At 47.4% G+C, this 12,324-nt stretch overlaps 1 protein-coding gene across 5 annotated transcripts in view; it reads right to left on the bottom strand.

The window, feature by feature from the left end:
• The window catches only part of LSAMP (limbic system associated membrane protein), a 1,013,573-nt gene that overhangs the window by 164,784 nt on the left and 836,465 nt on the right, over window positions 1–12,324 (bottom strand). For all 5 annotated transcript variants that reach the window (XM_027878851.1, XM_027878852.1, XM_027878850.1 and 2 more), the window contains one exon: window positions 624–856. In XM_027878851.1, coding sequence (XP_027734652.1) covers window positions 624–856 — 233 coding nt within the window. The remainder of the gene's footprint in view (window positions 1–623; window positions 857–12,324) is intronic.

Below are 12,324 nucleotides of genomic sequence, written 5' to 3' on the forward strand. Positions count from 1 at the left end.
AATTCCCTACAACACACACAGGAGGAGGGCAGCTAAAAAAGGAGAGGGCAACATAAGGTACATGGCAGCTATCTCAGGTACCAGGTTTCACACATGCCTACTGACAGCACATCCTGCAAACCAATGACCCAGCACAGAAAAACACCCAGGAAAATTAATTCCCCAGCCTTGCAAAGAGTTGACAATGGAAGGCCAACAAACACAGCACAGTAGCTTGTTGACACAAGGAGAAATAAAGGAAACCTGAGGAAGGAGGAGGAGAAGAAACTAGAGGGCTGTCTGGGAAGAGATGAGGCAAGCACAATGTTCTGACAAGTGTCATTATGAACAAATGCTTTCCTCTCAGTGCCAAAACAACCAGAGCAAGGAGCCAGGTTTGCATTATACTAGAATATGTCTTGGCATCACTGGTGTCCCCTGTTCTGTCACCACTCTTAAAAGGACAGACTGACAGCAGAGTAAAGCCATGCTGTGCTGCAGTGGAGGGGAACAGTCCTGCTGGCTCCTATTGTAAATATTAGGGATACACAGGCTAGTAACTGGAGTTTCTCTAAGAAAGATACAGATCTCCCCCACTCACTGTGTATTTTGCTCTTTGCTTTCATAAAAGGCCTGTAGCTTACCTTGCACGATCAAGTAAACCTGGGCAGTCTTGGGGTGATGCTGTGTTTGCACTGAACACGTATAGGACCCCTCATCATAGACATCCACTTTCTGGATCCGCAGGCTGTATTCCAGGGGGTTTCTCTTCTCCAGCTCTACTCGAGGGTCCAGGGACCACTTGTCCTCTCCAGCAAAAATGATGCCAGAACGGTTTAACCAGGCCACCTTGGAGCTTCTGTCTTCTACATAACACCTGCAGAGGATGAGAAAGGTGAGGGGGAGATCAACAACCCTTTCCATAATATCCTTTTCGTCCCTTCCCTTTACTACTTTTATTAGAAATTTCATAGCACATTTCTGCCTTGCCAGTGAATCACACCATCTTCTCATCATTGTTGTCCTGTGGACATGTATTTCACAGTGATTTTTGAAGGGTTTCAGGAACTTTCGGTTAATGAAACCATGGGATTTGGGGTGGCCATGTCTCCTGTTCTCTCTTCTTTACATTTGCACCAAAAGTTACATAGGAAGGCCAGAAGAGGTCCCGATCACCAAATCCCTTCTAACCCTGACAATGAGAAAGGTCAGAAGTACTTCTTCCTGTGCTTCTCCCTCACCTTCAAAAGTTGAGTATACAGGAGAGTTACACTCCCAGACCTTTTCCAGCCTGCAGGGCAAAGGTTCAGGGCTCCAGCTTTGTCAGCTTAGGGCACAGCTCCTCCATCCCTCAGTTTCAACAGCACAAGGTGAGGGAACTACAGGATATCTCCCTTCTACATCCCTCTGACCAAAAATAGCTTCGCGGAAAGAGCTGCTCAAACATCCCCCTCCATACACATACACACACGCACACCCTTGTTGATGCACATCTGCCTGCTTGTGTGGGCAAGTGCAGATTTCAGGCTGAAAAGGAGAGGCTGCAAGGATGTCACTGGCATCCCTATGAGACATGCAGCATGTCCTCTGAACATCTCAGGCGGACAGGAGAGGAGGAATGGCAAGCAGAGGAGCAGCAGGAGGAGCAGGAACTGCCATGGCCCCAATTGCCAACCACTGCAAGGCAGAGGACAGACTAACCCTGTTGCAACTGCATGACAAGTATTTTGTTTCTTGACAAAGCAGACAAGGTACCGGGAAGACAAATACACTTTTGGCAAAGGCACCTTCTCTGCACCACTTCCCACCACCAGGAGACTTGCACAGAAGAGATCAGGAAATGCCAATGACAAGACAGGTCCTGCTCACTATCAGTGTCTTATTCAAGAGGACTAGGGCTGAAGAAAACACAGAGACATAACTCCTCTTTCATCCTGGCAGCTGTACCCACCAGGATGGGCCCAGACAGATTGAGAGGGTTTGCCCTGCAGCAGCTCACACCACATTTGCTTTGCGGATAAATGGGGAAGCTCAGTCTCCAGAGGTGTTGCTCCTTCACCTCTGAAAGCTCTGCCCTCAGTGTCACAGCATCCAAATAAGCCAGCACCTTTCCCCACCACTGCTACAAAATCACAGAATGGGTAAGATTGGAAAGGACCACAGTGAAGTCATCTGGTCAAACGTCCCTGCTTAAGCAGAGTCTTCTAGATCTCATTGCACAGGATTGTGTCCTATTCCCTATTCATGCATGTGTTGTATTTGAGAGAGAAAAGAGAGAGGATAAAGATTATTGCTTCAAGATAAGACAAATATTTGACAGTAGGCTTTCATACATCCTTTTAGCATGGGTCAGACATTTTCAAAGTTCCTTTATTTGAATGCATTTCATTCACGCTGTGCTGCAGCTGCCGTCCCTTGTGATGTGACCCTACCATTATGGCCAGCACCTCTCACCCACTCCCTTTTGGCATGCCCATGGATGCTGTCCAAGTTGTTCTGGGGTTACTTGTGGGCAGGAGGAAAGCCAAGCTGTGTGGGCATTGATGAGAGGCTCACCACAGTGTGGCCAAGCTGTAAGCAGCTCTGTCTGATCCAACAAACATTTGCTTTAGAGAGCAGCCCAACAGATCCTGTCCCTTACTACCTCCGTCCAGCCAAGGGCAGGGAAAAGGTTTGGCTCTCAGGCAGGAGCCCACCCTCAGGGTCAGGCAAGCACTTGCCCCTGAGGCGAGCTCTCAGTTGTTTTTAAAAAGCTGCTCTTTGTCAAATAGAAAGAGGCAGGAGGAATCCATGAGCAGCCACTTAAACGTAGAAACCAGTACCACTACAAGGGGCATGGCTCCAGTTGCACTAGCTGTCCCAGGCTGTAATCAGCATTGACAGGGAGTAGTAGCCCTGTAGGAACACCCAGACTGCCTCCAGCGCTGGCTGTCTCAGGGTCACAGGCCCTCATGCACATGTGTTTCTGTGTAGAGTTGTAACAGCGCCAAGAATCAGGAGTTTTGGAGGTCTTTTGGTGGTGAAAAGCTAAGGAGTTTAAAAGCTGAAGTCAGTGGTAGCTGAAGTTTCTCAGTCACTTCCGAAAATCCTCCAGAACACCTGCATGTACTGCTGAGCTCCAGCAGATCCAGGGCACTGCACCAGCCCCACAAGGCTGCTTTCCAAACCTATAGTGCAACACTCCATGGCTCTGTCCTGCATCTAGTCATTATAAAACTCTCTTTGGAGGCAGCAAAGATGCCCCCATGACGTGCCTCTTGTCTGCAACAGCTCAGTGCTATGGTCAGAGCAAAGCCTTGCCTCTTGCTCCTGAGGATATGCTCACCTGGGGACCCTCCCTCCTCTCTGTTGAAGAGAAAACATGTTATTACCTGTCCTTCACCCATCGGGGTCAGCCCTAGACGGTGGTCAACAGCTATAGTAAGAAAACCTTGCAAACGCCCTAAATAAGTTAGCAGGTACTACCAAAATAAAGAAAGGAGGGGAGGGCAGAAAGAAAGGAGGAAAATGGGAAACATAAGTGAAGTGGATTTGAGCTCTCTGCTCACCGTACATGTTCTTCTCAAACTGTCAGGGAAAATCAAAGTACAAATGTGAAAATTCCCAGACATGCTCTGAACATGCATCGATGTGGATGATGCATCTCAGTACGTCTGTCTGCACCCATGCACCTTCTTAGTCTGCCAGAGATGCCACCCAGCTGTATGGATCACAATTTAATAAGGATTTATGGTGATGATTTTCACAGTGTAATAAGTGCTAATTCAATACTAATAGAATATTAAATGGCATGTTAACTGACACTTTAACTGCAAAGCAATAGGAGCATGGCATCAGCAAGATATCAAATGACTCTTATCGTTCACTAATAATCAATAATCAAGTTCACAGAGACAGTCAAACGCTTCTCATTAGGCTTATTGAAAGCATTACCATCAGCATCAGTGAAAGCTAATAAACGATTTGTGATCCATTAATTTTGCTTGTCCTTACAGTTTCAGGTTTAATTTCTTGACATCTCTGAGGTGGCTAACAAGAGGGCCAGTGAGTGGTGATGGTCATGCCTTGCACGATCACTGCAGGGACTTGGGAACTATTGATATTGCACCAATTCGAACCAGAGACGCCAAAGGACAAAAAACCTTGCTGCCGTGACCCATTAGCCCTCCTTGCCCTCTCGTAAACAAACATAGCTAAGTATGACACCTGAAGTTTTTTAGTGACAGCACCATTTTTGGTTGCTACAGATGCATTTCCAGTTCTCATACAGTGGTTAACAACTGCATAACAACCAGCCAGGAGAGGATGGTTGGAAATTGAACATGGAGAAAGGAAGCCAGGTAATCCTCAGTTTCCCCACATGCAAATGAAGACAGCGGGGCTGAGCCATGCCTCAGGAGGGAGAGGAGGGGGTGATGCTTTTGTTGCAGGGGAATGCTTTTGGACCTTCAGTAGGAACCATTGCCTTGAATGGGATGGAGGGCTGCCCACTATCATTCCTGGTCCCTGGATTTCAGAATGGGACAGGACATCTGGCAGGGGGATGGGCAGGAACCAGGAGTAGTCCCTGCTGCTTGTCCTCACTTCTCCCACGTCTGCCAGTCTAATGCACAGCTCTGGGCCAACGCAGCACTCCTGCAAACCTGCCTTCGTAGGCTCCAAAGAAAACTCCATCTGGATAGAAAAGATGTCTTTTTTTTCCTCCTTCTTGGAAGTATTACATTACATTACGCCTATTGATAGGTGGGAAAGCGAGCAAAGAAAAGGAGGGTGAGGCTCAGGCATCCACATCTCCTCTCCTGCCGAACACCAAGGCTGGAGGTTTCACCACCCGTTCTGTTTCACTCGGGTCTTGGTGCTTGAATCCCAGCCCCCGTGACTGCTGCTCCTCCTCCCGTCGAGGCACCACCGCTCAGCGCATTGATTTCCCAGCATGTTGCTGTAACACTCATCGCAGTTTATGTTGTGCCTGTCACTCCAGCAGCTCTCGGCCCTAAGCTTTCCGCCCTCTCTCTCCTCTGGTGAACAGACTGGCACGCTGCTGAGAGGCGGCATTTGGTTGGAAAGCCCTTGCATGGGTTCCCCAGGCTGGCTGCACCATTGCCAGGGTGGGGGCTGCAAGGGGTGAGGAGAAGGAGGAGGAAGATGCATGAGAATTGGGGTCTCAGCAACATTTTTCCCATTATGCCTCAGAGAGAAAAGAACTGCAGCTATGGCCCTAGCCTATGGAGACGGAGCAGGGGTATTTCATTTCCTTGTGAAGGAGAGGATGATATTTAGAGCCTACAGTGATGAAGAGGCAGGAAGGAAGCCCTTTAGGACCTGGCGAAGCTGCTGTTTAAATTATTACTGTAACATGATAGGGGTTTTACAGCATTATCAGTGATGTATTGTGTCGTCTTGAACCTGGGATAATTGTCTGGGGTTTTTTAATTGTTGCTGTAACTCTAAATAATTTTTTTTTTTTTTTTTTACAGTAGACCCAATTCCACAGTTCTCTACCAGAGCCCCACTAGTGAGCAGAGGCAAGCCTCTAGGAATAATGAAATATGGTGTGCTGAAGCAAGCCACAGCTCTTACCTCATTTCCGGGAAAAATAAATAAATAGTGGGTTTAGAGACTGTTTTCTGCCCTCTTTCTCAAAAGCATGTTGTGGTGACAGCTCGGTGCCATAATTCCCTGCACTCCTCTTTAATCATCTTTTCTCTGTTAACCCTTTGATCTCTTCTTCAAGACAAACTCTGTGCAGAAGGCCCAAACTCAGCAGTCTGCTGCACGCACAATTAAGCACCCAAAACCCGCCCCATTGCACTCACTGAGGGACATGACCCCCTTCTGCCAGAGGATGTCACAACCCGCCCTGCATCAGATATCCTGCCTTCACCTCAGCTCTGTGATGAGCCTGCTCTAATCTTCTCACTTCACACACACTCACAGGATCCAGCTAACAACTCCCCCCACTGCCCTCTACCCCCAGCAGCAAAATGGCAGGAGGGAAGAGAGAGAGGGATCAAACAGGGCTTGTTCGGCACAAAGCAAGTCCGTTCCCGGCTGCCAGCTCTGAACGTGCAAGACAAATTCTCCATTGTGTTGCAAAGTATGATCCTGGAAAGCTAATGCGGTGGTTAAACACAGTACTGCTCCCAGCCCTGTGAGGAAAGCTCAAGAGCAAATCACACTCCTGCTGTTTCGTCTTGTCTCCTCGAGCAATTCAGTCCTTCCCTGCCTGGCAAGCAAGGACTGGAGCACAGCCACGGTCAGCCAAGGGGGCAGCAAGGGTGCAGCCCCTCCACTATGGCCCAGCAGGGATGTGGGAGCAAGGGCTAAAGACAGACCACAGGCGTGCCAACCCTGACCTGCAACACCACTGCAGTGCCAGACCCTGCCAGCATCTCAAGAGCAACGCAGCACTGCTGCTGCCGCAGCAGCCAGCTCTCTGTCTCCGGCGTGCAGTCCCCACCAGAGCAGTACGCTGGCAGAGCACAAAGGAACACGTAGTAGAGTGGAGCAGAGGAGGAGCTGTTGTCCCTGGGTGGTTCCCACTGCTCCAGATCAGGCTCTCCTCAGCTGGAGATGCTACAGAAAATACCTACAGCAGAACATAGCTTCATCTCTGCGAAGGTAAGAGCCAATTAAGTGGATGGCAGTGGGTGACCACAGCAACAGAGCATCCAAAACCTCCTTTCAGCCAAGCACCAAAAGCCTCATTTTGCTGAATTTGAATGCACATGGGTATCAGGTGTTGCTCAGAATTCTCCTTCCCACCGCCACTGCTCCTCTCTTTCCCCAGCCTGGTACAGCTGCTACTCCTCTTCTTATGTGCCATGACACACAGCAGGGTCACTGTTTGAGAGCAAAAGCTGTTCCACAGCAGGATGGATTCCCAAAATGTGACATAAATAGCTCCTGAGTCACCACTGCCAGCATGATAACACAGGCCCTCAGAGGGATTTAGAAAACTACTGCTTAAACCTAGTTCTGCACTGGAAAACTGGCAGGAAGGGGAAATGCTGCATCTGTTCAGCCCACGCTTTCTTTCAGCTGTATTATTATGTGACCTTGGTCGTCACACCTGTCTGCAGCTCCCTGGGTATCTCAGCACTCAGGTGACAATTTTTGGCCACTCACCTATTGGGAGGGTGCATGGCTGATAGGATGCCTGCACTTCTGTTCATCCTCTTTAGTAAATTACCACTTTGGAAGCATGAGGCTAGGACAGGCTTACCAGGTCATGAAGCCCCAGCCTCTGAAGGCACAGCCAGCTGTACCTTATCATCTTTTTTAGAGATGTACTTCATTCCTACTTTATCCTAGTGTGTTTGATGGGGGGGGTATCCTCCCTGTGCTTCGTAGGTTAGGCTGCTCAAAGTCTTTCTGCTCTGCTGATTAAAACCTTTTTTTCTAAGTCTAAATTTATTCATGCCTGGCTTATATCCATTCCCTCTCATGCCAACACCATCCTTTAGCTTAAATAGCTCTTCTCTCTCCCGGGTGTTTATCTTCCAGTGTGTTCACAGAGAGCAATCATATTCCCTCTCAGCCTTCATTTTGCTGGACTCAACAAGCCAAACTCTCCTGGTTTCCTCTTGTATGATAGACTCTCTATTGCCCTAAACATCCCAGTAGCCCTTCTCAGCACCTGCTCCAGTCTGAATTCCTCTTTCGTGACCAGAATTTGTACCCATTTTTTTTAGATGAGGAGTCCCCAGTGCCTTGTACAGAAATGTTCCTGTCTCGCTGTGTCTCCCATCAACTCTTCTTAATGAAAGCAAAAAGAATGGCAACCAGCAAAGATGAGTATCAGTGCAGAACTGCTCATGTGCTGTAAGCATCCTCGTCTCTCAGTCCATGTGATATGAATGGAAAATGAAACCCAAGGGAATTCACAAAAAAATATGCCAGCCTAAAAAGACAGCTAGCTGCATGGGCTCTCAGTAGCAGACACACAGCTGGTCTCACATGGGCTTTCTTTCTGTTAAAATGACTATTTAAGAATATAGGTTCCTGTTTGTGTTGGAAAAAAACAAAACAAAATAAAACAAAAAACCAACAAAAATCAAGCCCAAAATTACAGTGATTTTTATGCCAGTACTCTCAAGGGGTGGATGTAACTCTATAAGAATAAGAGAACTTATACTGGCATGATTTATTGCTCTTCCTGTCTTCTGAGGATCAGTATACCTGCATAAACAACTTCAGTCCACATCCATTCCATCAGAGGAACCTTCTTAAAAATATCAATATGAGCTGCTGTGAACAAAGTTAACTCTATCCCAGCCACATCCCAGCGCAGTGTAAAAATTCAAAATACAGAAAAGCCTCAGAGTGAGGCCTACCACCACAGTGCCAGCTTTTCTTGTGTTCCACCATACCCAGAAAATACTCTCCATTTCCTTACAGTGTAGTCAGGTAATCCTTGGACAGGTTTTTGGCCATTCCAAGGCATGCATCTGGAACGACTGTCTCCAGTCATGGGCCTCCTGCCAGAGGAGACTTACTTCCCACATGTGCACAGAGGGGATGAACTGCACTCTGGCTGCTGCTTACAGAAATGCCAAGTGCTCTGACAGCTCACATTAGGGTCTTGCTCTAAGATCAGCTGAGAGGTTGAGATTGCTGAGGAAATAGATGTTGAGCTCCCTCTTTCCCTTTTGGGTTAGCTGAGGACTTGTCAGTGTCCCATTTCAGTCCAGCCAGAGCCCTGGCTCTGCTCTTGATCCAGCATGATCAGGCAATGCTCATCAGCTATTGATCACTTGGTCTTAGTGAAATATCCCACCAGGAGCATATGTCTCACTCTACTGTCCACAGCGTCCCGAAGCATCCCAGGTTTCCTGCACCAACAAAACAGGAAACCAGGGAATAGCAGAGATGATGCAGAATGGCAATGGGGAACATTGCCAGATGATTTGCCTTTTTGTTGCACTGCATTTACACTAAGGGTCCTGTGCTTTTGCCATCGCTGAAGACACAGGCTGATACTTTAAAAAAAAGTGTGGTCCCTCAGGAAGAGAAACCCACCAAAAGACAATAATTAGTCACTCATGTGAACTGAGTATTGTGTCTTGTACCAAATTGTAAAAGAACTGGAAACCAAACAGCTACTGATGAGTCTGTGCACCACTACAACTTGTTTCCAGTTGAGGCATACACAAAAAATGAGAATAGAGCCACAAATAAGGTACCTATACGGGGTATCAGTCCCTTTCTTTTCCTTCACAAACTTCAGAACTGGAAATCACCTATTTCTTCTACCTGAACCCTCAGTGCCTTGTAGGTTACTTCCGTGAACTCCAGAAAACCTAATCCAATTTTTTTCCCTTGAATTTCTTCCAATAAAAAAATAATAAGAAAAGTGTGTTTCAGAGATGTGATCTCCTTCTCTAACAGGAGGGGAGGGAGGGTTTTGCTGGGAATTCCACGTGACTCTATCTGGTAATTATCCAGCCACAGAGGGAAACTGAAACGTTCTGTGCTGTCGCAGAGAATGACAGCACCTGGAGCTCCAGCACCCAGATAAAAAGCAGAGAGACAATCGGGCAGATGGAGAAAGGCAATGCTACATCATGGGCTGGCAAGCGGGGGGAGAAAAAGAGTGGGGGAGAGGCAAGAGCTGGCGAGAAACATTAAGGTAGCAGGCACAGCTACTGGAGAATGAGATAATGCCACAGATTAGTAATACACAGGGCACCTCTGAAAGAGGGGGGAATGGAGAAAGAAAAAGAGTGAGGGCCGGTCAGAAGAGAGCAGGTGCAGAAAAGGGACAGTGGTGCAAACACAAGAAGGAATGGGAGAGTGATGCTAGAGCGAGCTTCAAAGCATTTTGTGGGGTCCAGGGTCCCTTCTTCCCACCCCAGTCACAGGCTAAAAATGCAGGAGGTATCACCACAGGCTGCTGCAGAGCAAGGGGGGGATTTGAAAATCAGCATCTCACAGCTGAAGAGAGGTGCAGCACTGCAAATAGCACTTTCCAGCTTGTGGATTCCAGTGGTTTGCTCAGGGAAGGGGACTACAAAGCTTAAGACTGAAATAATTAAAAATGGAGCTTTGGGGCACCAGCCCATGTATTTTGTATGGCAGAGTGGTGAGAGGGAGGTTCCCTGACTCTCCCTTTCATGGTAGCACACACGGAGGCACGTGTAAGCCTGCAAAACAGTCCACATGACTGATGCCATGGTGCCATGGCCCAGTTCCAAAAAGCAAAGGCACTGTAAGTGCATCCCACACAGCAACATGGCAGTGTCAGCACACGCTCCTGGGGCTGTCAGAAACAACGGGCGTGCCCACAGGACTGGCAGCATCCTTCAGTGGGTCAGGAAGAGCTGACTGCCAGGTGGCACGAAGCCCTGCACCACCTCTAGGAAGGTTTCTGATGTGATTGTCTGCCTAACAGACAATCAGATTACGGCTAACAGCTCGTCGGGGACTAATGCTGGCCACCAACCTCAACAGCTATTGGGGTAGTGCCTGAGGTAGATCTGCAGTGACTGCATCTCTCCACAGAGGCAGGAAGAACTAAGTGCCCAGATGTTCACACCTGAATGTTTGGGGAAGAAAATGGAAACTGTAACACAAGGTCTGAGCATTGGGCCACGTGGTCCAGTGACCACCCTCCCATAACTAGTGACAGACATTTCAAAGAAAGATGGAACACCTCCTAAAATGATAATGTAAATAACCTTCTAAATAAGACATGATCCTTTCCAGCTATAAACGCCTATAAATATAGCCCCAAGAAAATCAGAGAATTGCTTGGGTAGTAAGGGTTAAAGATCATCTAGTTCCACTATCCTGCCATGGACAGGGACCTTCCACCAGACCAGGATGTTCAAAGCCCCATCTAGCCTGGTTTAGAACACTGCCAGCCAGGGATGGGGCAGCCACAGTTTTTCTAGGTAACCTATTCTAGTGTCTCACTACCCTTAAAGTAAAGAATTTGTTCCTAATATTTAATTTAAATCTACCCTCTGTGTAAATTGGCTTCCTCTCCAAGTGACAGCTTGCAATCCACCTTGTAAGTTTGTACGCTGGCTTTCTTATCCCCAGGCATTTCTCAACCCCCTGCCCCCTTTTTCTTTTTTTAAACTCATTAACATCTTCATCTTGGTGATACTTTCTGGCTGAGAATTTCAGCAGTTAACCATTAATTGGTACAAGGTTGTGAAAGAATATCAGATTTAAATGTTTTGTGAAACTGCCAGGTGTCTCCTGTGTTTTGTACTATATGAAACAGTTCCTTCCAATGCCTGAGGAGCACGCTACCCAAGACATAGGAATGCACTTTCCATTTTGTGGACCCTAATATTCGTTTCAACTTGTATTGCCTCATCTTCGAGAGGGAATACCACATCTGAAGCGTTAGCTCTTGTCTTGGGGAGGTGGGAGAGAACGATCTGCACCAAGAAGAAATCAGTCTTGAAATGCTTCGGAGGCAGATCAGAGTGGGAATGGGAGTGATAGCAGGGAAAATAAGTCTTAACTTTTCATTCTTTTCTGAGGTCATGAGAATATCAGAGGTGCCCCAACCAAGTTATCATCCCCCCTTCCAAGTGTCGCCCTCAAAGTTGCCAGCAGCCAGACTGTAAAGGGTGGTATTTTGAGATAAATGAGAAAGAGGGTCCATCCTGCCTGCTCACTCCCAGCTGCTGCATTTCAATGAAGGACACCTTCTTGATGTGCAAACACTCTAGTTATTATTTACAGCTGACCTTTTCCTTCTCCAGCTCCCGCTGCTGCAGCACTCCTTGTGGAGTCGGGGCTTGTAGAGATTGTGGAGACGCTGTGTAGCGAAACATGTTGGCTTCCCTGCCTGTGCCAGAGCTGTCATTAGTGCCACTGTGGATTGAGCTACACCCGTGCAAGCAACACTGGGAAATACGAAGAAAAAAGCCTAATGTAGACAAAGCCTTTGAGGAGCTTAACCCCTCTTCCCCTTTTCCATCTCTCTCCCACTTGAAAGCAGAGAACAGCTTCTGAGCAAGACACATGCTCTCATTTCCATATCTAAAGCCAGTCCCGAAATACCATCGTGAAATAATGCTCTCAGAGAGGAGACCACGAAGCAGATTCCCTTTGAGAGACTTTGCTGCTTCTTTTTTTAATTCCATCCAAAAACAACTGCCACCAAATAACAAATGCACCTGGACTGGAACAGTCAATCCAAGGCACCTTGTTACCAGAATGATATGGGGAAATTGGAGGGAATTCAGAGGCAAGCAACAACAAAATTCATCAAGGGCTGGAAAGGGATCAGCATCTAAGGGAAGCTTAAAAGCATTAAATATGTATAACTTGACTAAGAGAGGACTTAAAAGGGACATGTTGACAAGCCATACCTCTTTGAAA

The sequence above is a fragment of the Empidonax traillii genome, unplaced genomic scaffold, assembly GCF_003031625.1.
Source record: "Empidonax traillii isolate 1590-97213 ecotype Southwest subspecies unplaced genomic scaffold, ASM303162v1 scaffold46:size3806547, whole genome shotgun sequence".
Taxonomy (NCBI): domain Eukaryota; kingdom Metazoa; phylum Chordata; class Aves; order Passeriformes; family Tyrannidae; genus Empidonax; species Empidonax traillii.